At 43.7% G+C, this 26,222-nt stretch overlaps 2 protein-coding genes and 1 pseudogene across 9 annotated transcripts; 1 reads left to right on the top strand and 2 right to left on the bottom strand.

Annotated features, from left to right (window-relative positions):
• Window positions 1-472: 472 nt before the first annotated feature.
• LOC136452697 (small ribosomal subunit protein bS20c-like) lies at window positions 473-2,385 on the bottom strand. The gene is made up of 3 exons (XM_066453287.1): window positions 2,147-2,385; window positions 1,859-2,049; window positions 473-1,021 (listed from the first exon to the last, which is right to left on the bottom strand). Exons 1-3 carry the CDS (start codon window positions 2,295-2,297, stop codon window positions 785-787), a joined length of 579 nt encoding a protein of 192 aa, XP_066309384.1. The 5' UTR covers window positions 2,298-2,385; the 3' UTR covers window positions 473-784.
• Window positions 2,386-5,671: 3,286 nt separating this feature from the next.
• Window positions 5,672-21,341, top strand: LOC136450291 (two pore calcium channel protein 1). 8 transcript variants are annotated; one of them, XM_066450676.1, is made up of 24 exons: window positions 5,672-6,296; window positions 7,066-7,209; window positions 7,398-7,505; window positions 7,794-7,889; window positions 9,007-9,116; window positions 9,344-9,404; window positions 9,512-9,678; window positions 9,761-9,866; window positions 9,992-10,069; window positions 10,153-10,214; window positions 10,743-10,815; window positions 11,420-11,485; window positions 12,253-12,396; window positions 15,548-15,605; window positions 17,052-17,159; window positions 17,865-17,928; window positions 18,333-18,501; window positions 18,869-18,933; window positions 19,070-19,160; window positions 19,459-19,545; window positions 19,757-19,828; window positions 20,281-20,321; window positions 20,403-20,502; window positions 20,785-21,341. In XM_066450676.1, exons 1-23 carry the CDS (start codon window positions 6,102-6,104, stop codon window positions 20,485-20,487), a joined length of 2,250 nt encoding a protein of 749 aa, XP_066306773.1. In that variant the 5' UTR covers window positions 5,672-6,101; the 3' UTR covers window positions 20,488-20,502; window positions 20,785-21,341. The 8 variants fall into 8 exon arrangements, with proteins under 8 accessions (XP_066306773.1, XP_066306775.1, XP_066306776.1 ...); XM_066450678.1 differs by having other exon boundaries at window positions 20,884-21,269; XM_066450679.1 differs by having other exon boundaries at window positions 20,726-20,841.
• LOC136454967 (uncharacterized) lies at window positions 21,186-24,224 on the bottom strand (annotated as a pseudogene).
• Window positions 24,225-26,222: the final 1,998 nt, after the last annotated feature.

Here is a 26,222-nt window from a genome sequence, read left to right as displayed (position 1 = left end):
AACTTTATAATAAGTTTTAAGAAAAAGGAAAAAGAGATCAGGTGGAGATGTTCGTAGGCCAGACGTCTCACGGTTGCATCTCTCATTCTCTCTATAGGCAGCAAAATGAAAACCTTGTACACGAGTGTCTCAGCATCTCAGTCTCAACTCTCAAGTAGCCCCTGCGCTGCTGTGCATCTACAGAAGTTTAAATTCAGTTACAGCAGCTGCTGCCACTGGCAATCTCTTCCTCACGTGCGGGACATATTGAAACAATCAAAAAATTATAGTTTTGATAAAAAGGGTATTATAAAGTAAAATAAAGCTTAGACAATCGGATAGGAAGCTAGTATCCAGTTGTAAGTTAAATATTCAGAAAGGAAGCAACGTGTAATCCAGCCTTACACGTTGTCCTTTGTACCAAATACTCCTAGTTACCATGGATTATTCCACCATTTGCACAATGGAATAGAACATGCGTAATGGAGTAATATATTTTGTCCAGCTGAAGAAATCTGGACACACCAGAGGACAGCTATATTTAAAATTTTCTGACCTTAGTTTTACAACAATGAGGTGAACAACAACAGAAACGGGGGAGAAGAGGTGGCCACTCTAGTCAGTAGTTAACTGCTAGTACAGAGCAAGCGCATAAACATAGAAGATAGCAGAAAAGGTATGATCGGACCATTTCAATAGAGAACTTGGCAAGCTGTTGAGATCCGTGAATAGCATAGGTTGCCCAAAATTGGTGAAATCTGATGAAAAACGACCGCGGATCCATGATAGTGATTTCACAAGAATCCTAGGTGGCAGCGACAGGTTCAGCATTTGGAACATACCAACCACGAAGTATCTCGATGGCCTTCTTCCTCCTCGCCAGTCGAGACTTACGATGGTTCCCGGTGTTCCTATGCATGGCACCAACCTTCACTGTCTTGTCAATGGCTTTGTATGCCTCAGAGATCAGTTTCTCTATTTCAATTATTTCTTCAGGCTGGGCATCAGGTTTCTTCCTAAGCTTTTCAAGAGCTCTTAAGACCTAGTGAAAGAGCAAACATTTATGATTGTTTTTCAGAGAACAGTATGCAATACTTAACTGTGTACAAAATGATGATGATATTGGTTGCCACATGAGAAGTGGAATTTCATATTCTCGTCCCCATTGACCATTATCAGTTTCATTTGTGTCATAAGATTCATCACATCAACACAAAACAACTATTGTTCACGCACAAGATAACCAGGTAATGAAATTCATTAACTATGTCTCCTCTTTTCCTTGAGCTGTTTTTTTTCCCTTTGAGAGCAATGATTCATAAATAATAACAAAATGTTTACTTCCACGTACACTAAAATAATGAGCTGACATTCTAATATTCAACTAAAGTCAAATCAATCTACATTTGTAAATTTTTTTCATACCGTTAACTCTACAAATATCTAATCTAGACTAAAAAACTCAGACTCTGTTCAATTCTCCTGTCCTCCATGCCCCTCAATCAATACACATTAGCCTGTGATAAATACCGGCTTACATAAGCAACCAGCCAATCTGCCAAAGTAAACCAAAACAACCCAGTTACTTAACGTCAGCGAAGAACAAACTCAGCACTTCGATTGGGCTGTATGATTCACAAATGGAGTCCTTCTAACAAGCTGATTCACATGCTTATTTCAAGACAAAGCTAATTCGATAAAATGTACTGGCACTACAATCTTGCAAGAGCTTCTCCAAAGCTAACCTCCCTTTCTAACTGCATTGGTCCACTTAAGCATTTCTATCTCACAAGGCGATTAAATTTCTGGCGAAATTATAAGCAACAGGGAGAGAGTCATATAGTCGCTGCCACTAAGCATCACTCATTCAAACAGGTACCTTTTTCATCCTGGTGCGCATCTCGGCCTTGCGCGCGTGATTGCGGATGCGGTGCTTGTCGTTCTGGCGCTCTCTCTTCTTGACCGAGTCCGGCCGCCGCCCTGTCGTGGCCTCGCACACCACCTCCAGCCCGCGCCGTCTCAACCTTCCCGCGGACGACGTTGAAGTCGCCGCCCAGGTCCCGTACCCGCCTGAAACCGCCATTCCCAGCACAGGATCCGATGAGTAAGCACAGGGACATTGCCGAGCCGTCTAGGAATCGGAACCTGAGGTGCCGGAGAACCGTACCGAATGGGGAGGCGAAAGGGAGGGAGACAGAGAGACGGGCACGTGGGGAGAGGGCACGGAGCGAGAGAGACGTGGGGATCCGGGTGGGGGAAGGGAGGGAGGCGCAAAGGGAGGAGAGGGAGAAGAGCGGGGAGGTGGCGGCGGTGGCCATGGCTGCCGGTGGGAGGAGTTCGAGCGCTTCTCGTGCCCGTGCAGATGGGCGTTATCTTATCCAGGCCGACGAGCAGGGTATGAAGGCGGACGCGAGAATTACGCAATCGACACGCCAACACGGGATCAGAAAATCGAGAGCGAGAGACAGAGAGAAACACAGGGACACAGTATGTTTGTGCATTTTTGGCTTTTTGCTATAGCTACTGACTATATGGTCCACGGACCACGAAGGTTCAGGTGAATTTCAAATTTCAATGTTCATATGTGCAGTAAATAAAGAACTATGGGCTAAAAAAGCACGTTGCGTCCGTAGTAAGAGCAGCCCCAACAATCTACGCTGTCTACCGGCTCCGTAGTCCACGTAGGCCCGGATACCAGGTGAACAAAAAAAGGTGAGAAGATGGTGGTCTCGCAAGCTGTCAAAGGAGCTTGCAGAGGTAGCAGGCGCCTCACCTGACAAATTGACGAAGCTACCACGACTAAAGATGGCAACGGGGAATTCCCCGTTGGAGGTTGCCTCCCCATCCCCGTCCCCGCGGGGAGAAAAAATCCCCGTCCCCGTCCCCGCCAAAGCTCACGGGGACGATTTCTCCCCCATCCCCGCCCCCGCGAGGGGAAAAATCCCCGTCGGGGATCCCCGTCCCCACATTTGTTCATCACCATTCAGGTTAATTCATCATCATTCACATGAGTTCATCGACACAATATTAGAGTACACCACGAATCACAATCCAAAAATAGCTAAATAGCAAGAAGCAGGATATTAATCATCACAAAGGTGTAGAACTAGGGTTATTGCTGTTATATATACTCAGAAGACATTGGGCCTTCGTGGGCTGGTTGGGCCATTAGGAAAGATAGCAAAGCCTGTATATAAACGGGGCGGGGATGCGGGTATCGGGGACGGGGAATGCTCCCCCAGACCCGTCCCCGCCAAACCCGACGGGGGACATTTTCTCCCCGTTTAGATCCCCGTGGGGGCATATTTGACTCCATCCCCGTCCCCTAATAGGGGAATTCCCCGCGGGGAATCGAGGATCGGGTCCCCGTTGCCATCTCTAACCACGACAACCGCGTTAGGGAGGAATAACCTTGAGGATTGGGAAAGTTAAGAGAGAATGACAGGGGCAGTGGTCAATGATCAGACCAAGGAGGCATATGGAGGTGTGCCTTGTGTTGAGGCTGCGTTGGTCTCAATGCACCTGCTCCTACATGGATGAACGCTTTTTCATGAGGCATATTATCCTATATGCCTGCGTTGGTGGTGGCCTAATATCTCTTTTGTGTCTATTTTTAGGCTTTAAGTAGGCACTCATTCCTATTTGACCTATTGCAAAATTGCAACAAAAAGATATAGACAATTTAGTTAAATGGTAGACATACTTGCTAAATTAGACAAGATATTACACATTGCAAAGCCATAAAACCATACAGGTCACATAATCCAAAAAAGAAAGTCAATATTTTTTTGCGAGGAAAAAAGAAAGTCAATATGAATGTCAAGCTGAGCAAAATAGATAGCTCACAACAAAAGAGCAAATTAATGATGGCTAGTTGAATACCTGAAAGACTCGTTTGGATTTTGGTAATTGTGAACTAATGGTTACATTTGTGAGATAAAAAGACCAAGCTTACTCCACAAGCTAGGTTGAGCTTACACGAGGCCATGGTGGTGTAGATGGCATTGATCATAGAATATGCAAAGGCTCAACAAGTCAAGGGTTAAAAATGATGGGCGGATGGAAGTGCAAAGGGTGGAAACAAAGTGCACGGCGAAGTTATAGGCATATGCTTTATTTTCACCGGCCATGTGGTGATTAGAGAAGTTGAATGGCAAGGTTGATAGGGTAGAGATAGGCGTACTATATAAAGAGGGACAAACTGTTGCTTCTACGATTATCTAGTGCCACTAGGTGAGATATAGCTTTGCATGCGCATTAAGATCGGGTGGCACGACGAGATGCAAGTGAAAAACTTTGATTTTTTTTTTGAAAAATGCTAACTCAGTGCTAAAGACGACGATCATCCGGCGAGAAACCTATTGAAGTTATCCATTTAAAGAGGTTTTAAAATAAGCTTAAGTGAACTATTTTCATAGCCATCGAAGCTATCCGGTGGGCACTAGAGTGCACCCACCTGAGCTTAGTTGCTGTTGTTCGGATAAGTACGATCGCTCGTCGAATATCACCCGTGGTCACCGTGGCTCGACTACGGAGTTTTGAGCACACACTTGGATTGTAGTTTTCAACTGAGACAAACATATCCTTGCAGTGACACCAGAGAGGTAACCACTAGAGTTTAGATCTGACAAGATGGCACGCACGAAAATTTCAAATATATGGGCACCAGAGCCTTTTGGTGGTAGCACCAGAGGCTAGTTCAGAGAGGGTGTTAGTGACTTAGTGTAATCCATTATCTTGATCACTAGAATTTGTGTAGTTATGCTTACCAAAGCTTGCTAAACAATAGCTAGAGGTAGCTTTATTAGAGCATCTTGTTATCTCACGTTTTGCTTAATGTTGTGATTTGTAGAAACTTTTAATTAGACTATTTAGCCCCTATAGCCATCTAAAAAAATTCACCCTGCGCATTGCTGCCGAATTTTGGGACACCAATTTTAAAACGAATTAGTAACGTGGTTCAGAAAATAATGTCACTTAATAAAGCTTCTAAATATAAAGTCATAGACACTCACATACATATATGCTCACTTAATCCCCTCTAAAAGACTAAGATGGTAGGTCTCGATACAGACGTCTTATCATTAAAAAAAATGAGATCCAACTTATGAGGAACTAGGTGATTTTTCATTAAGAAGAGAAAATAGGCACCTAAATTCGGTCTAAGACGGGACTTGAACCTGGGTGACTGAGTGCATTGCCACATCTCTCAACCAACCAGTTAAGCTAAGCTCACTTAACAAACACGTTGTCTACCAAAAAAAAGAATAATACTATTAAATCTTAGAATAAATCCACGAACAAACGAGCACCCATGTCAAGTAAAAAAATGACTTAGATGAACACCAGAAAAGAAAATTCAAACTAATCGAGCTACATTTTGTTCGCTAACCCAAAAGTCATTGGACTTTGTAAAACCACTATGGCGCTGTCACTTCGTCCTCGCGGCCAAGAAACACCGGGGCGCCGACGCCCATCATCTGTCCTGGCGATGTGCTCCGGTAGACGAGTGCCAAATTTTTCTAGGTTGCATGAACAAGAACAAACATGGCCATGGTGCTCCGGTGTGTGTGTCGGTGGGTGTGGACAGGGTTCGGGCATCAACAGCATACTGTACCATATGCTCTTGCATATCTGCGAACCGTTGTGATCTTGCCGACATTGTCCTTGTCCAGCCAGGTAAGGCCCTCGTGTCGTCATCACGCCCGTGTCCGTTCCGAAAGCCACTCGTTTCGGCAATGGCGCCGACGTGCACGGTCAACGTGCGTACACAAACACCAAGCACCAGCGCCCACCAATGAACCGGCAGACGCTGCACGGCAGCGTGCAACGCGTGTTCGTCGCGATGGCGTCCCTCAGCTACGTTGTACCCGCCGATATCTGCACTCCAAAGCTACAAATCGCCATATGATTACGACAGACTTGTTCCCAAGCGCGGCGGACTCCTTAACTGAACACGTTCATCTTCGCGTTTGATTACTTTAATCCCACCCCCGCTCCCGTTTCCACTTCCACTTCCACTTCCACTTCGATGAGCGTGGAAGTGTAGTACTTTAATCCCAGATTTGGCTCGCCATTCCAGATCTCCGTCGGCGTTTGTCCCCGTCAAGGTGGAGCGAGCGATGGCTGAAGTGGAGGCGCCGCTCATCACCGAGGTGGAGGGGGAAGAGGGCCATGGCTTCCGCGGCTCCGCGTCCGCCGGAGGGGGCCGCTCTGGCCTGGGCAACGGCATGCGGGGCACGAGGCAGTACCACCGCCGCTCGGACGCGCTCGCGTACGGCGACCGCTACCAGAAGGCGGCAGCGCTCGTCGACCTCGTCGGTTCCCGCTCCGCCTCTCACTGCTCTCGCACTCTCCCCGCTTTGCTTCGTTATGTGAAATGCTGTGATGCTTTGCTGTAGCTGAGAATTGAGGTGCTGGTAGCCTGTTGATGTCGGTGAGGTAGTTTGCTGTTGGTGGAGTGGACGAATTTCCTGTTCGAGACAGATGCAACGTTGAGCTCTGGGTTGTGGGTTGTTGCACAAAATTTGTTTCAGAGTTTGTGCTCTGGTTAGAACGTCGAGATGAAGCTGAGGTACCGCTTCATGTGCTGTTTATGTTAGTTTCGGGTGGTTTGGATTTTGGAGTGTTTCGTCCTCTGGGGATACTTAACTGTTTATCAGCATATGGAGGAGCATTTACGTTCCAGTGCTTTTGCTTGTGGAGTTCACTGTTGACCTGAGTATGTGGTTGCCATATGTTTGATGCTTGTTTGAAGATGATGCACTACTGTGCTGTGTTGTAGGATATGGGGTAGTTGTGATGCTGTATGTAACTAGTGATGATTTCACAGTTACGGCGTCAAGAAATATTTGCATTTGACACAGAATTTTACCTTACCAGAATTGACATTTTTTTTATTACGTGCCACAAAACAACGTTATTTTATTCCTGAGAGCTGGGCTGTAGTTATTGGAGGCAAAATGCACTTTTCCTTGACAAGAAATGAACAATTAATGATGAAGCTTATTTGTCAATCTGAAATTAGGTTTCTGTTGTCATTTCCTGTGGCATATTTGAAAATCTCAGTACAGTTCTGGTTGACAGGCAGAAGATGGTGTCGGTATCCCTGAGGATGTCTTGAATGACACAAGGTTTGAGAGGGCCATGAGGTTTTATTTCGTGTATCTCCGATTGGATTGGCTCTGGTCACTTAACCTATTTGCTTTGATTCTATTGAATTTCCTAGAGGTCAGTTCCCAATATTTGCGATCTCCATTTGTTATGCTGTATAAGTTCTTAGGTCAACATTGACCTTTTGTTACTCATAGCTGAAACTGGGCATCTTAAGTGTAACAAGTTTGCTTTGGCCAAAATAATGACATGCCATCACAAGGACCATTACAACAATTAATGAGATATTTTATTTGCATTTCCAGAAGCCTCTCTGGTGCCAAAAATACGCCTCACATACTTGTGATCAAAGGGATCTTTACTTTCTTGGGCAGCTGCCATACTTAAGCAAAACAGAATCACTCGTATATGAGGTAAGGCTTCCTTGACATGTATAGTGCTTCAGTGCCTAGGCAAGAACTTAATGACTCAAACCTTAAAGCATTATTATGGTCAGTAGTGTGTTTCAGGGCATGTATATTTATCTTCAGTTACCTGGGTACACCCTTTTTACCTAAAGTAGTCTTTTACAAATTTTCAAACTTTCAGTTAGAGTTGGAGCTATCATAGTAAACAATTGTGCATGTTTTGAATGAAGAACATATAGTTTCTTATAAGGAGTCTGAAAATCAGAGCTTTATGTTGCTTACTCTTAATTTCAGGCGCTTACCCTTGTCATTCTTGTCTTGGATATCTTCTACCCACTTTCCTATGAAGGTTTAAATATTTTCTGGAAGAATTCCATGAACAAATTGAAGGTAACACATTTGTCTTCGCTAATGTCTTCTTGGGCACATTTCTGCATAGATCTGAGTGCTTGAATATTATTTATTTTTGTGGTTTGAAACAGTGAAAGTAGGTTTTGATACACTATAATATCTTTATCCAGTAAAACATAAATTGGCATTTTAGAATATGTAGCTAAACTTTGCTGAACTTTGGTTATCAGCATATTATGCATATTTAAACCGTACATATGAAAATGTGGTGTAAATCTGTCTCAAGAAATTATTTCTATCATATTATATTTTAATAAAATAGGATGGCTAAAGTTGTGTTTTTGGAGACCATGCCAACGACAAACATTAATTTTCTTTTATATATAGATGACTAGGAACAGTAAATAGAGGCTAGCAGAGTAGAGATCAGATAACTCAAACATTTGGTAAGGCATAGATGCTGATTGAAAGAGTTAAAGTAGCTTCTATACATTGTGATATAGATATAATGACTACGAGTAGAAAATAAATATCTGTGTTTTACTTTAAAGCTATCCCAAGTTCAAAGAGAAATGTCACCTCAAAAAGTAATGTCAGCAAAATGATTTGAAATATTTCTGGCCCTTGCCCACCACAACACAGTTTGGGAAAGTAGAGCACCAATTTTAAGATAGTAAATTTAGGAATGCGTGCTTGATTTTGTGATTTTAGTGTAATCTTGTAGTGCGTGATAAACTATTCAGTCATTAGCATACTAGCTTTGCACAGGTCTAGATCCTTTTGAGTTCTGCATTTTACATGGAGCTGTGTTCAGGCATAGTACTTCTATTTTTCTTGTTTTACTAGTTCTTATTGTTAGAGATTTTCTCTATGCATGATTAACGCTCTGCTTTACTGTTAGCTGGCCTGCCCCTGGGAACTTTTCCAGCATGCTGCCTTGGCTCCTGGGCGTCGCATGGGTTCCTCCCCTGGCTTCTGACCCTTTACTTCCTAGTCCTAGCTCTCTTCTATAAAGTGTACTCTGTAATCATCCTTTGATGAATTAACCAAGACAGCTGCAATACACATCTGTTCTCACTTGTCGAGTTGGGTTTGGGTATGTGTTTTTGCTGCTCCAGTCATTGTAATTTGTTCATGGTTCTGGTTTGCATTGCAGGTTCTTCTTCTCTTCATCTTAGCATGCGACATACTTGTGTTTATGCTTAGTCCTGGACCTTTCAGAGTAGCTCCGTACATTCGCGTTGTATTTCTTATCATGACGATCAGGTATGTGTTTATCTGCCCAAACTGATGCTACTTCTGCTGCCATAATGAACACAGTAGGAGGGCTTCCAACCAAATCCATGTTTAACTGACATGGAATATAAAAGCTAAGAGGAGAGTCATGCTGTTTAGAAACAAGGAATTTGAGACACGCGCACAGAGCACGTTCATTGTTGGTTAAGGACTGCTGTGGTTTTGACACACTGAGTAAACATTCCTTTCTGCAATAGGGAACTGCGAATGTGTGCTGTTACGCTGGTTGGCATTGTTGGGACATACCTTAATGTTTTGGTGAGGCTTTGTTTTTTATACCACTCATAGTATCATATGCCTATAAGTTTGTTGTGCGCATTATCTTTTTCAGTTTCATCATATGATTTTGTCACTGGCATTTGTAGGCTCTGTCACTGTTGTTCCTATTATTTGCAAGCTGGCTAGCCTATGTAACATTTGAGGACACGCCACAAGGAAAGACCATTTTCACATCATACGGTACAACACTATATCAGATGTTTGTCCTGTTCACCACATCCAATAATCCTGACGTATGGGTCCCTGCTTACAAGTAAGCTGCGCATCACTATTCCTGAAGAGTTTTGATAATTCCTTCAGATTCACTCACACATGCTCACACATCTCTTGAGTAGGAGCTCTCGTTGGAACGCCCTGTTTATTGTTATTTATGTGCTGTTAGGAGTTTACTTCCTAACAAATTTGATTCTTGCTGTCATTTATGATAGCTTTAAAGAGCAGGTAGAATCCTTCCTCGCATCCTAATTCTCTTGAACATTAGTATTCTTATCTCCGAATTCTGCTGTGTTCTTGCTATGCCAAAATGTAATTTGAATGCATACATGGAACTTTTTTTTGTGATCCAGCTTGCAAAACAACTTGCTCAAATGGACTGTATAAGGAAAAGTATTCTACAGAAGGCATTTGATCTCATCGACACTAACGTGAGTCCTTTTTTATGTTCTCTTGGACATTGATGTACTATCCAATTTAGCAGTAATATATGTTCCCTTTTTCTGTGCATCAGGGTCAGGGCTACCTTAACAAGGAACAGTGCATATCATTGCTTGATGAGCTGAACAAGTACAGGTAACTAAAGTGTCTCCTTTCGCTCTCTGGTGCATTATATCTTGTCAAATCTTCCTGGAGAACTGTCCTGTTCATAACCAAATTAGATTTTCCTTTCAAGTAAGGATAGTATGATACTAGGTTAAAAAAAAAGGATAGTATGATACTAAATTACTAACTAGTATCAGTATATTTATTCTAGCACTCTAATTATAGCTCAGTATTCATAATACGAAATGTCTTTTGGTTTCATCTACATAATTTGCTATACACTTTTTACTCTTATACCCTTGTTGGTGCCCGCTTTGTTGTTGCTGTGCATCATCTTATGCTGTTTGTTTTTTTAGTTTTGCACTTTTGGTGTCGCCACTGGCGCAACATTTTGCAACAGCGCTTATGGCGGTCTTGAGTTACTTAATTGAATCTTCCTTTATTAGTTTAACATAGTAGCCAGTAGGGATCCAACATGCTAAAGATTTAACATTTGATGTACACATCATTGAATTGCTGGTGGCTTTTAGATCATCATGTCATGGAACATCTTTTTAGGTCGTTGCCCAAAACCTCAAGGGAAGATTTTGAACTAATCTTTGCCGAGCTTGATCAGAGTGGTGATTTCAAGGTATGATCCCACCCCAAACACACACACACGAAAAGGGGGCTACTATAATTATTTGGTATATTGATTATATACTTTTGCGTTTGTGATTTTTCTAAAGGCTTATTGGAATTTTGATTTTTTTTAAATAATGTGTCTTCGATATTCAAAATATTAGCTTGAGATGGAATGTTATTGAGCTCCAAAATGTTTGTGGTTTGCTTCTTAATTTTTTAATAATTTGTTTGGTATTTTTCATGTACATTTGAATGTCTGCCATTTATAAATCAGGAATAAATTATTTGTCTAAGTTCATTAGCACCATGATGAAGAAAAAGTAGGCATTTGAGTGCTCCATCTATTGGAACAGACCAGTGTACACCTGCTGCATGCTCACGTTTAAGTATTTGTGCAGAAATGTTAATCAAACACTGGCTTCTCTACTTTCTGAAAGTTTTCAAGTTTTTGGACTGTAATTTAAAAATCCAGAGAAAATTAAGTAAATATAATATTGAAGTTCTGCTAGCTTCCCAGCCTGTTATTTATGACCTCTAACCTTTGATTTTTCAAAATATAAATATGCTTGCATATCAATATTGATGATTTTAAATCATATACCCTTATACAGGTTACCTCCGAGGAATTTGCTGACCTATGCAATACTATTGCAATAAAATTCCAGAAAGAACCACCAGTATGTTGACTGCTTCAATTGCTCATAATTCTGTGTTGTGCTCATATTTGGACGAGGCTTGATTCATTGTCAAACATTTGTGTTATGTACAAGCACAAGCTATAATGTGAAAGCATATTTGAACTCATAGTTTTATGAAATCATATTCTTACTACAAATCTATCATTCAGGGCCTGTACCTATACTTGCAGTGCATAAATGATAGTGCTGTTATGCTCAACCAAAAAGGGGGCATCAAGGGTCTGATGCACTGTTCCAACCACTAACAATAATGCCTTAGGATTTGTGTATTTAAATTTTGGGAGAGCAGAAAAGCACTAACTGTCAGCAGTAACTAGATTAGGAAAAGATATGTCTACCACTAATACAGAACTGATGTTTTCAGATCAAAACTAGCGATATTTCAATCATTTACTTTTATTGTTAACTAGGAGAATCCCCGCGCCAGATAATTTATAAAGAAATTAGACTATTTATATTTATAGTTATATGAATGAAACTATCTTAAATTAATTTTGGTGAATGGTTTGACACATCGATGTGGACAGCTAAATGCATGTTAGTGGATGAAGAGATAACTATCATAATTACATGTGCTAGTTGGCTATAATTTCAAGTTCTAGTGGATTGTTGACGTGGATAGCTTGCATGTTGAGAGAAATGTCTAGTGGGGTTTAGCTTTATAAGAGTATAGGACATAGGATAGGATCCCATGTTGTTGTAACTGACAGTTTGACTGGTTTGTATTTTTGTTTTCGTCTTTGCAGCCTTCATATCTGGAGAAGTACCCATCTTTCTACCATTCACCACAGTGTGAAAGGTTGAAGTCCTTTGTACGGAGTCGCCTGTTTGAGTATATTGTTGTCTTTGTTCTTCTGGTGAACCTAATTGCTGTCGTTATTGAAACAACGGTATGGAGGTGCAGCATTATTTCCTTTTCTTTTTTTCCACATTTTATATTTGTCTCAATTTCATAATGAGCAGTCATATTTTCTTAATGTTTACCTGGCTGGATAAAATGACAATTTGACCAGTAAATATGATTGTGATTTATAAACCTTCATGCTTCTGACTTCTTAGAGGTCAGATGCTAAGTTGCACGGATACGGATACGCGTATCGGTATCGGAAGGATACGGATACGCGGATACGGCAATTTCCTAAGAAACCCGATACGCGGATACGTTTTACTGTTTTTTTAATAAATATAGATAATAGCGCATATTAAAATTGTGAAAGAGTGAAAGCAATAAATTACCTTGCAATAGCAATTACCAGCCAAAGCAAAGACCGGAACTCCGGAAGCATCTCCATTCTTTAATTGTCCATTCTCGAGTTCTCCAAGACTCCAAGTCCAGAATTTGCACAGAAAAACCAAGTAACCAACTATCAATCAATTTATTACTAAAACTTGACTACTTGAGTATTCAGTAATCAGTAGTAGTTCAGTACATCACCTTGTACTACTCTTGGGCACTGACAGTAAATGGGGATTAGTACCCCTGGCTCAGTTTCAACTCTTGGGCTCTTGGTGAAGCTCAATGACAGCCATATCTCATATCTCATATGTAGACTAGCAAATTCAAGTACACTGACAGTAGTGCTGCCGCCCAGATCTGGAAGAGTTAACAAAGCCACACAATTCGGCATCTCATTCGCAGCATAACCCAATGCCACTATTTTTGTACAGCCACTTCGGGCAAAGGCTTTCTCAAAGCGTCCGTAAATGTTACTGAAAAAGGAGCAAGGAATCTGGCAAAGGGCTAAGCCATTTCGATCGCTCTCCATAATCAGGGTATCAACAGGTCTGGTGCTGTGCCAACTGCTCATCCAAGATTTCAACATAACTGAAACAACAGAAAACTCGAGACCTCCTGGCCAAAAGTATGAAGCAAATCGCATCTAGAACATGTGGTCCTTGTCCTTCCCACCAAACAGAAACGAATGAGGCAAGGGACTCACCAGGAAGTTGTGGTACACGAACGCGCGGGGCTCCCACGACAGCACCTCCGTCCACGGCTCCCCCTTCTCCCCACGCATCTGTAGCCCCCTGCAGCACGCAAGCACGAGCAACCACGCGTAAGCACCTCAGAGGAGTAAGCATCTCAGGGTAAAACCGCGCGGTAGAGAGATCGTGGGGGGGGGGGGGAGTCGAAGGTGGATCTGCGGAAGTGCGGGCGCGCGAGCCCCGCGCCGCGGCCCTCGGACACCCCGGGCAGCGATAGCGCGCCGAGCGCCAGGAGCAGGAGCAGTGCCGCGCACGCCAGCAGCAGCGCCGCCATCGACGGCCTCCCGCCGCGCTTCCCCATTTACTGTCAGTGCCATGCGGCGTGGGGAGCAAAGAAATCAAGCATAGATGGAGAAGAGGGAAGGGGATTACCTCACGGATCCACGTCGCAGGGCGCCAGGGCGGAGACGAGTAGGGACGGAGGCGAGCGGAGGCGGAGGTTCGTCGCTGGCGGCCGGCTAGCGGAAGCGGAGGCGGAGGCTCGTCGCTGGCAGCCGACGAGTAGGGACGGAGGCTCGTCGCCGGCAAGCGCAGGCGGAGGCGGAGGCTCGTCGCCGGTGGCTGGCGGCCGGCGAGCGGGGTTGCGGCGCGACGCGCGGGCGCAGCCGTGAGGTTGTCTCCGTGCGGGACTGCGGGAATGCGACTGCGGGCGTCGGGGCAGAGGATAAGAATGTCTTCTGGGCTTCGGCTGGGCCGTATCAGGACGAAGGATACGTGTCCAGTGACGTATCCGATTATCACGAAAATAATACAAAATCGAATACTCCAAGGATACGTATCCTAGGCGTATCGGACACGTATCCGTATCCGATACGTATCGGATACGCGATACGCGGCTCCAGGGAAGTATCCGTGTAACGTAGGTCAGATGTATTGAATCTTTGGAATGCATGCAGCAAAGCTTCAAATTATAAGTGTTTCTTTTACAAATGAAAAAAATGAGAGCAATTCTTTGTATTGGTGGAAGGTAAACTATCATGTTTCGTTCACTAAGTATGTGTTCCATGGTAAATATATGAATATATTTTGTCCCGCATGAGGAACCTTCAGGAAGGTTGGTTTGTTCATGTTCATGTTTACACATGTAATATGAGTCTACAATTGTAGTTAAAGAGTCTACATTAGTTTTACTAGTTAGGTTAGTTATTGTGTAAGACAAGTAATTTTGAAGCAGAGTCATGAAGTAGCTAACTTTCTTTATTTGTCTCCACACCATCCCATCTCATGTCTCCTCCATGTCACGTACTTGTATGATGTATCTGTTGAAGTGTATAATTGGATTGCCTACCTCTTCCCAAATGCTTAAGCTTTTGGGTTCATCTAGTTAGTGCAGTCCACTCTAAGATGGTATCAAAGCTAGAGGTCTCGAGTTCGAGTCCTGGCAAAGGCTTCATTTCTGCCTCTGCCCCTTTTATTTCCACGTTTGCGCCTTTGTCTCTGGCTGCACTTGGGCTCACGTTTGCGCCTTCGTCTCTGGCTGCATGTGAGTGGGGGTGTTGAAGTTTTTAAGTGGATTGCCTACCTCTTCCCAAAAGCTTGGGTTCATCTGGTTAGTACAGTCCACTCTAACAGTATCCACTAAGCGCAGCATGTTTTCCAAGTGCTGGATGCCATGATACACACTGATTATGACTTCCCAGATGATGATCTTCTGGGTACTCTTATGATGGTACGAGAATGCACACAAAACAAAAATGAAATATGTAATCTTGGCATTTTTTTGAACAAGAGTTCTACAACTCTGCCAGAACAGCAATCTTTACAAAATTTTATGAGGATTCCCCACCATATATATCCTTTTACTGGCATGGTGAAATAAGCAACCTATGTTTGCTTTGTTCCATTGAAAGCCTTGATTGTTCGATGTCTCGTTTCTGCTGAAACAAAATATGTAATAGATACTTGCAGTGATATGCAGCGTATTTGAGAAAAAATATAATAGATACAATAGTGTATCTTTCTTTTACAAATATAAACTAGAATTGAAATTAATGTAATAGCACACTGAGAGTTTGAGTCAAATAAAATGCAATCTCTTGGCTGTGATCTTTGCAGCTAGATATAGAGAACAGCTCTTCACAGAAAGTGTGGCAAGAAGTTGAGTTTGTCTTTGGTAAGTATATTGTGGTGAACATGTCCTTAGTCGCTCTGATGGAATTTATAATGGTATATTATGTAAAGTCTTTGACTTTCTAACTTAAAGTCAGTCTCTTTGTTATTTATGCCACAATGTTCCGGTAGTCTTTTGCACTTAATTTGTCAAATAACATTTCTTTTTGTTCTTGCTGCTGTTCCAAAATGTAGGTTGTTTTAATTTTGTCCTAAGTCAAACTTTTCTAACTTTGACCAAGTTAAAAAATATATATTAATGTCTAAAATACCAAATGAATGCTCTATCTCATATTTCATAGCGCACTTAATGAAACTAATGTGATGTTATAGACATTGGTGCATTTTCTATAAACTTGGTTAATATAAGAAAAGCTTGTCTTAGGACGAAACCAAAACGCCCTACATTTTGGAATGGAGGGAGTAGCATACAGCCATAGTACTGTGGCAAATATGAATCAGTGAAATGGTTTGTAGCATGTAATCAAGGCTGCAGTAAACATCTAACTTTCAAGTTTTAAAATGAAAACATCTACACCATTTTCTAAATACAATTACAAAAAATGATCTGGTTCTCGTGATGATCCATTTTCAAATAAATAAATAAATAAATAATCTAGGGATGATACCTTAGTGTCCAAAACATGTCAACATTTTCTATTGGGGGTATCTTGGTCCAGTTGCTATGCATTTCCCTAGAATAATTAGTAAATTGCACATGAAGGGCGGGCCTGGTGCAAGTGGTAGAGTCTTACCGCCTGTGACCGGAAGGTCCCGGGTTCGAGTCGCAGTCTCCTCGCATTGCACAGGCGAGGATAAGGCTTGCTACTGACACCCTTCCCTAGACCCCGCACAGAGCGGGAGCTCTCTGCACTAGGTACGCCCTTTTTTAATTAGTAAATTGCACATGCCTACAAAATCTCCACTAGGTGCATACAGCTTTTGGTCCAAGTACTAGTTATGACTGCTAAGTATATCCTGAAAATGGGTATGGCCTTAGTCCTTTTTGTTAGGTTGCTAAAGTTTCATCAGGCTATGAGTGGCTTTTCATTTATCATGTGCAAATGTAAATTTTGCAAATTGCAATGCTTCTGCACATAAGCACTGCCACAATAATTTTATAAGTTATAAAAGACCTGTTTTTTCTTTTGTGAAGCTCATAAGAAAGATATGCTAAATATGCGAGTACCTGATTGGCTATTTATAGACTGGTCATTGCTCTTGCTTAGTGAGGTAACATACTATAATAGTGTTGCACTACATAAATTGCATTTCCTACATTTCTTCCTTTTTGTCACCTCCTATCTGTCCTGTTGACACTTAGCTGAGCATTTGAAGTGCTTCCTTGGTGCTATTTCATCCTGGAAGACATCATTCATGAAACATTTATTTAACCATATATTGTGTTTCCTTTATTACCATGAATGCTAATACTAATCTTATGTTGTAGGATGGATCTATGTTGTGGAGATGGCACTCAAAATATTTTCATTAGGATTTGGTGCCTATTGGATGGAGGGTCAAAATAAGTTTGATTTTGTGATTACTTGGACTATTTGTAAGTGTAACCTCAGTTCTAGAAGAGTTTATTTGTACTGTTCCATTATTATTTTTTTCATTTTGCATTATATTAAGAAAAAGTCACTTGCACTGTGAAATATTTTGGTTCAAAGGATTAGCTCCATTTTTACAATAAAAACCTGTAAATTCGCTGAATCATGCATTGCAGTGACGTTTTGTAAGAACAGAAATCCATATATGTTACATAATAATGTTTAAGGCACTGACTTCCAGTGGTTAGTCTTAGATCTGATTTGATTGGTAATCAACTTAACTAATCATAGCCATATTTTCTTACAGAACAATGATTGTGCCAGATGCATGATGCTTGTTAAATTTTAAGATTTTTTCTATCCTTTTTTAGAACACACAGGAAAGCTGCATATCCTTGCATTAAGAGGATAACATAAGAAGCCAAATATGTAAAAAGTGCAAGTAAAAATAAAGGTAATAAGCTACAAAAACAACAGTATAGTTTGTCTATAAAAGCCTGGGCTATAAAGACACCTTTTCTCAATATTCGGGGAGTTTGCATACATCTCCTAAAGTCCTCACTGTAAATAAGTTCATGACAAGATGCTTGACTTGAATTATTTATTTCGTTTCTATGAGGGCATCTTCTGAAGTCATAGTGATTTTTTTTTTTAAAATAAGTGTACTAGTAAATGATTCTTGTAGTATCTAACTTCCCATTTTCCTGTAGTTATTGGAGAGACCCTGACATTTGCCTCCCCATCCACGCTTCCTTTTCTTTCAAATGGAGAATGGTAACATCACTGCTTTGGATGCACTACTTTCAAAAATTTAGTCTAGTCCTTGTAAATACACATCATCCTTACAAATATGCCTAGAAGTCTCTAAACTTGTGAAAAAAATCAACATTATGCATCTATGTTAAGCTATTATTCAGTTTCCTTTATATTGCAAATGCAAGTCAAGGACCTGCCACCGTCACAATTATGTCGAGCTACATGTGTTGATGATTTAGGGTGTACTCCCAGAGTTGTCCTGTGCTGTACGCCTGTACTCCTAATAATTGTAAATTCAATATTTTTGCCACTTCAAGATGATAGAGCACTGAGAAAAATCTGACAACATTTTCTTGTTGCTTGCTGTAACAATCTTGCTGTCAAATATGTGATTCATTTTCCTTTGATTTTTCTGTTAACAGGATTCGATATCTTCTCCTTGGAAGGATGTTGCGTTTGACAAGAATTTTGTTGCAAGTTCAGCGTTTCAGAGCATTTGTTGCGACATTCTTTACCCTCATTTCTAGCTTGTTGCCATACTTGGGGATTGTGTTTTGTATACTTTGTGTATACTGCTCCATTGGTTTACAGGTCCTAATATAATTGTGCTTTGCCGTGATAAATTTGCATAAACTAGTTCACCTGAGAGCTTAATTATTATTAAACACGTAGCATTTATGGTTAGTTTTCACAGGTGTCAAGTAAGGAATTGAACTTAAATCTACAGTCTGTAAAGGACTGCAATTTACTGATTCAGTTTGTTTAGTTGAACACCTGTATAATAACTACATATACCTGTTAGCTAGATATTTTTTCTCTTTGATCACAAATTACTTGTAACACCTGTTGCTTGGGCTTTTCCTGAGCTGAACTACATGCAGTGATTGTTGAAATACCATAGGCATTTTTTACATCTCTGTTTTTCATAAGATGATGGTTGTGGCTCTTTTGTTTGCAGTTTTTCGGTGGCATCGTGTATGCTGGAAACTCGAAGTTGGAAGAAACAGATCTCTTTGGGAACGAGTATCCTTTTTTTATCTTGATCTTCACGTAGACTTCTACAGTTTGTCCTGGCTCACATATCCTCTATACTAATACTTACTATGATATCAAAATGTACTATGCCCAGTACTGTCAATTTTTCCCTTGACGTATATAGTTATCTTCTTTTCAACTTCAATGACTACCCAAGTGGTATGGTTACTCTGTTCAATTTGTTAGTGATGGGCAATTGGCAAGTCTGGATGGAGGTAAGAATTTCGCACGCACCCTTAAACTGCAATCTGCTTTCTTTCTTGACCCATCTCTTTTAGGGGTCTGACATGTAACCAGTTTGTTATGCACGTCCTTTTATTTTGCTTGACTTGATTTTTCTAAAATCTAAGGAACTAGCTTGAAATACTTATGTCTTTCCCTGAAACTGCCCCCTAATTTTTCATGGGTTCTGGATTGTCTGTCTAAACGATTATTAGAAGATTTCTGCCAGAAGTATTGAACCAATTTTGTATTGGATGGCATTTTTTCCCCTAACCTTTCCCATTCTTTCAGAGCTATGCACACCTGACTGGAAGTTCTTGGAGCCTGGTTTATTTTGTCAGTTTTTACCTTATTTCAGTATTACTGCTGCTTAATCTGGTAAGATATTGTTTTTTTTTCTTTTAACAGTTGGTCCAGGCTTCTGCATGATATAAATTTTCTAATTTCCGCAACAGAAACTTTGTTAGTTATGATTGGTTTGTGATTAGCTTTAAACTTTATTCAGAAATGATACTTCCAAGTATGCTTTTAACCTTGTTTTTTTGCTATTAGATGTCTTGTCACCATATGTAGCCTTTTGTATTTTCAGATTGTGGCATTTGTGTTGGAGGCATTTTTTGCTGAGATGGAACTGGAGAAAGCTGGAGAAGCTGATACGCAGGTTAGACGAATGTTTCTGCTCATAACAAATTATCATTACTCTACTCAGAAAACTGGTGTAAGTCAGTAATTAAGGAATTGCTGGTACCTTATTTGCTAATGAGCCCAGAATGCTATTCAGTTCTGGTTACTTTGTCCTTTGGCTATGATATACACAGCTTCACAGTATCGTTTTAAAAAGTTTCAAATTAGCCTCTCACTACTAAGAGGTTTAATTTCACTAGGTTTGAAAAGGGAATTTCAACCAACGACACATTTGGCACTAGTATCATGACTTCAGCATGTTTTACCACACCAGACACTTGGTGGAGAAGAACTTGCCACATTTAGATTTTTAAAAACTTTCTTATCATTTTGTCACCATTTTACTTCATTTGCCAAGTAAATATTTCGTTAAAAGTAGTTACACAGATCATTGTATCTAATGTTGAGGGTATTTGTCCACCCTTGCAGGATTCTACCCCCGAAGGAAGAAACAAGCGGCGATCCATGCGGTAATCAACTGAAGTGTATTTGCTAAGTTCTTCGTACCTTACTGTTGCATCCTTTGCTTACAAAGTGCTGACGTGCTGCAGTGTGAAGACGAAGGGTACTATGGTTGATATTCTTCTGCACCATATGTTGAGCAATGAACTTGATGGATCTCAAAACTCAGATTGATAACTCATCTTAATGGTACTAAGACTACTAGTACAAGTTTAAATTCCCCTAAAAAAAAGACTACTAGTACTACCCTGCTTTTCGTTAACTTCAACCACGTCTTCCATTATGAATACCTGTCTCATCTCTACTCTACAGCATGTCCAAAGACTTCGATTGGTAGCATATATATACCATTTGTATAGCTTAAAAGTGACACAGCAGATGCTGACGGAGGCTTATTTATCTGCAATTTCAGTCAATATATATACCCCTTACATTTCACTCAAATAACTAAGGCTGATACATATCCATCAGTGTACTATCGAGTGCCAGGCTTCTTGGCTGAAGATCTATATATTCTATGGGGGAGTTGAGACCATCTGGTAGCCACCTGACCTCCTGCCCCTCGAACAGAGAAAGAAGTCGCCACCGAGCAGCTGCTGCAAGAACCGCTCCACTCCATAAGGTATGGCCGATGTCCCACGCGGCGCCGAAGAGGCCGTCGCTCGGGCTGACGGGCTCGCGTACAAGTAGGACGGCATCACGCTCGGTTGACTAGTCGAGGCATGATGTGTTGGATGTCAGACGAGACCGCGAGAAAGACAGACCACGTCGATCGGCAATAGGAGAAGACATTGGTCCTGTCGTCCTTAAAGCTCTCATGGACTGCTGTAGTAAATACATGGACCTTCCACGCTTTATCTGTTATATAATAGCTATGTATATCTACAACATATAAATATATAGTCCCCTAGTGGCTTGGGCCGCGACAGTCGCATCTCCTGCCCTCTCCTACCGGCCTGGATGTACACGCCAAGCAAGGTGATGTCCCTCGGCTCGAAGTAGAGATGGTCGGTGCTGTCTCTGAGGCTACTGATCCTCCCCTTGCCGTGCCCAAATCCCTGTGGCGCGTCGAACGAAGTGAATTGGACGGTCATCAGTATCTGACAGTCCGTTGAGCCATTTCGTTCTTGGCAGATGACCATGGACAGGAAGCCTGTTTTAGGGAATATTTGGTTCTTTAGTCGCTCCTAAAATTCATGTCACATCGAATGTTTAGATACTAATAAAGAACATTAAATATAGATTAATTATAAAATCAATTATATAGATGGAGCCTAATTTGTGAGGCGAAATTTTTAAGCCTAATTAATCTGTCATTAGCACATATTTACTGTAGCATCACGTTGTCGACCATCGCAAATGACAGGGTAGGCGCGCCCGCTGCCGTCGCCGCCGCCGCTTTGGTCGTCCAGGAAGAATCTGAACTCGAAAGCACGGTACGAGTAAGTGTGGTTGCTCGGAAACGAATCCTTGCTCTCAGCGTGGCCTTGAGATAATGCTGCTTCGCCGTCTCAAGCATTGTATGGTTGTACTCGTACGCCACGTCAGAGAGGTTGCCACGGATGACCTTGGTAAAGCTCGACGCTGTTATTGGATTGGAGACTTCGGTTAGGCTCATTTGACTTATAAGCCATGACTGAAAGTATTGCTGACTGGGTTGGTGTGAGAGAAAAATAATGTTTGTTGGCTGATAAGCCATGACTTATAAGCCGGATACGAGCAAGCGAACGGGTTGTACGACACCAACGGCCGCGTGGCTGTTGGCGCTCGCTGTCTGGCTCGCGTTCCAAAGCAAGCCGGCGGCGACGCTCCGGTCCACACGGCCGGGAACCAGAAGCTCATTCCGATCCCGCACTCGCGCACCTCTAGGTTTTCCGTAGCCCCAGATGGCCCCGAAGCCGAGCGCACTACCCGGCACGCGCTAAGGTAGAGCCGGCTCATCGCAGAGTCCCAGAACCTGTCGGCGACGATGGCCTGTTCTTCCATAAAGAAGCGGTCCATGGGCGTCGTCCACAGGTTGGTGTCGTTGGAGAACACCGCGTAGACGCGCACCGCGCCGTTAGCGGCGCAACGCACCTGGTTCACGTTCATCCATGGCTCACGCAACCACGGCAGTGAGGAGGAGGTGTTTGACACGTGCCTGCTACTCCCGTACTCCAGTCTGTAGTTAGACGGTCTCCAGCAGGCAACACATCACGCGACCTATACCCAAAATGCCTAGTTCATACGAAAGAAATGGCCTTCAGCAGAGTAGGCAAAGGGAAGACCCAATTTACGTCGGAGGTGAGAGGAAACTCAAAAATGCGTATGTCTCTCTCCTCGACCCAAGTCGACGACAGGAGGAGAAGCTCGCCAGACGCGGCTCTTGCTCCGAGGAGGATCACCGGCAAGAAGCACACGTGGACCACCTCGCGATGGCGAGATCTGTCGACGCGCGGCTCGATCCGGCGCTTCTTGGGTGGCTTGACCTGCTCCTCGTCGCCGCTTCTGTCCCCGGCCAGGTCCTCTGCCCCGTCGGAGCCGTCAGAGTACGGCGGGGGAGGTGGGGGCCTGACGGTGGTGCTGATCCGGGGGCAGCTGGGAGAGCTTGACTACGAGCTTGAGCTTGCGCTGGCGCCGGTCGGAGGCCGAGGAGCCGGCAGCGCCATCGTCGGTGCCGAAGTCGGAGCTAGACGGCTCCGACGACGGCCCCCGCTGGCGGGGGCGAGAGGGCTAGGACGACGGCGAGTCGGAGCTTGAGCCTGCTGCCGCCCGTGTCTTGGCCTCCTTGGGGTTTGGTTCGCCTGCCTTCTCTTTCTTGCCCGCCTTTCCCTTTTTTTTCTCTCTTGCTCGCGGCTCCATCAGGCAGAGGCGAGCGCGGCGCTCGGCCTCAGGCAGAGCTACAGAGCAGGGCAGCGGCGGCGGTGTGGAGCAGAGCAAAGATGGGGATAGAGAGGAGAATGGAGGTGGAGCAGAGATGGGCGGAGCTGTAGAGCAGGGCGGCGGCGGCGACACATGCAGGGACCCTTTGGGTTGGCTATTGGAGAAGCAAAGATTTGGATGGGTGACCTTTTTACTGTGCTGGACTCAATGCATAGAATGGGTTTGATGTTTGGGTTTGCGCTGTTGGAGACAGCCTTAGTGATGAGCCGGGCTCTAAGGGCCGAACAAGAGAAGCCGTTGTGCTGTGCCTGCGGTGGCATGAGAGTGTGCCCCGCGGTGGCCTCTAGCTCCATGGGCGTTGGGGGGGGGGCACGAGGCACGCCTACTGTACTTGTAGACGTCGTTGCCCTCGGTGTACATGACGAGGGAGACGGCCTTGAAGTTGGCTGCCTCAACCTCAAGTCAGCCAGTGACGAAGGTGTCGGTGAGGCTGGGAGGGCTGGGAACACGGAGTCGGAGGGCGACGTTCGTGTAGTGTTTTACGAAGCCACCAGCCACGGCGGCGGCGTGCTCAGCGCCTGCGCCGACCATGCAGAGTTTAGCAGAGGTGGAGGAGGAGTAGCCGTCTAGGTGGAAGGAAATGGAATGGGCACGATGGTCGCGCATGGTGTCACCGTTGTACTCATAGGTCTCCACACGGTAGCCAAAGAGGGTGAGAGTGGCGGTGAGATGGATCAAGGCAGGGTCGGTTGTGCAGGAGACGTCGTCGGAGATGAATGTGAAGAAGCGGTCGTGGAGGTTGAAGTTGAAGGAGGGGTGGTGGAAGCCGACACCGTTGTCGGGGTAGAAGAGGCTCTGTCTGCACCGCTGCCTGAGAAGAAGCCAGTGGAGAGATGGAAGGAGCTGACGAGTTCATCAATGTCCTTGCTGACGTCGATGGGAAGGTCGGGAGCAGGAGATGGGGACAAGCAGTGGGAGGAGTAGGAGGACAGGACAACGGCTACGAGGGTGGTGGCGATGGACGACAGGAGGAGTAGGACCACAACCATAATGCGGACTTGGCGAGTGCAATGGCGGGGATTGCTGGGCGGTGGTGCCATGTTTAGCACTTTAATTAGCTTGGTGATGAAGTGTGGTATGGTCTCGCCGGTGTGGCTGGTGTTTAAGTAGGAGGAAGGTGAGGCACATGTTAGTTTGATCTCCACCAATTGGCCCAACGGTCAATTGGACCCTTGGATCAACATTTTGATCAGGGACATTCAATCACTCCATGGTTGGTGGGTCCCTATTGCACAACACTATAAAAAGAGATGGGGACCAGGGCTCTAACTACGAGGTTGACCTAAGCCACCGTGACCCACCAATAGCTAAAAACCTAACCCAATCTAAAGAGGGTGCTGCCAGCGGTGGAAAGACCCACTAACTTTGCTGTCACCACCAGACCGCGGCACCTCATGTCACCGTCGCCTCTGCATCGCCACCACTACGCTGGACTCCACCGCATCGAGCTCCCATGACACCGGTGAAACAACCTGATTTCTGCGAAGGGAAATCCACAGAGTTGAAGTGTATTATGACCGTTGTAGATCATATTACCCAAATTCCAGTCGAATACCACATCCGTACAACGATAATATCAGAGTACAATTAGTGCGGAATTACATAAATTATTACATTGCCGCATTGGCGGAATCAAAAGTAGCATTCATTCAGAATAGCTTGAAGATAAGATCGCCAAACTCGAGCGTAGGAACGAACCCCTCAACCGTCAAACTCCTCAGAGCTATACTCCTCAGCAGAACCTATGTGCCAAAATTTATCAGTACGATTTATACTGGCCACTCCCACCCTATGAGCTATGCTTTGTGGAAATTGGATGCAAGTTGGATATAATCAAAAGGAACCTATAAGGCTGGGGTTTCCTATGTATTAGCATATCAAGTGTATAATAGTATAGTCAAGTTTTAACACCATTCCCACTCCCATTCCACCCCATTCCTGTCCAGAGCCAGGTTTTGATCCTGGGATCGATATACCACCATCTCCATATCATCACCATACCATCGCTCAGTCGATAGGCCAACTCCCTCTTGGCACTGTCTCAAGGCCCGTAGCCCCTGGCTACGACCGACACTCTCTCACGGGGGGAGAAGAGAAGGACTCATCTCACTATCTAGTTTAAGCGAAACCCAGGAAAGGTCCATAGCCAACTAGTCGGCATATGTATCGATCGATCAACCATACACTCTGTAGAGATTTTACATAACCACAAGATCTGCCTTCTTCACTGACCGTCGTCAACTGGGCTGATTCCGGCCGCTTGCTAGCCTAGGATAATGCCACTCTATCATTTAGCCCTGGTACACCCCAAGTCTAGTCTGGGGTGGCTGAAACTGTGAGTCATGAGCCGGGTCCACAAGGTCTCCATGAAGTCTTAGAAGGGTGTGGGGGAAATCCTCCGCGCCCCGTACCTCCTTACACTGTTCGCTATCAACCTAGCAGTAATGGCAATATCCTACCAAGTAGTCTGGCCGTCCCACACCATATAGGGCGAGTGGTATGTAAGGCTTCCCGGTGAACCTGAGTACTAGTAAGTCCTTAGGGATGACCAAGCCAGAATGTCTTCACCAGGGTTTCCATTTACCGTGCCACCACAACACCTCCACTCTAGGCTCCTCCCATCACAGGTTCACACCCAGGGCCACCTCATATCACCATTTAGCCACCATAGGTATTCATTCTAGGGGTGCCTAGGTAGCACCCCATGGCAAGACTTGCCTCAGGCTCGTCGTATATTCCAACTTGGTTGACACAACCCTCACCCTCCACGCACCCAAGTCACACACGCAGCACTCTCCCCATAGTCCAGATAACACCAGTTTCCACCACACTTCAATGTAGTATAAGCGTAGTAGAAGTAATAAGCAATGAAATATAGCAGCAAGCGTGTGTCTAGCCTAATAGCAGGGTAAGCAGGGGTAAGGTTGCATCAAGGTAAAGGCCATCAAGTAAGCATATTACCATGCAAGTTCTATCATAGTGTGAAT

The sequence above is a fragment of the Miscanthus floridulus genome, chromosome 5 (assembly GCF_019320115.1).
Source record: "Miscanthus floridulus cultivar M001 chromosome 5, ASM1932011v1, whole genome shotgun sequence".
In the NCBI taxonomy this organism is placed as follows: Eukaryota; Viridiplantae; Streptophyta; class Magnoliopsida; order Poales; family Poaceae; genus Miscanthus; species Miscanthus floridulus.
The sequence above is the reverse complement of the archived record's forward strand: the minus strand, read 5'-3'. Positions and strand labels throughout refer to the sequence as shown.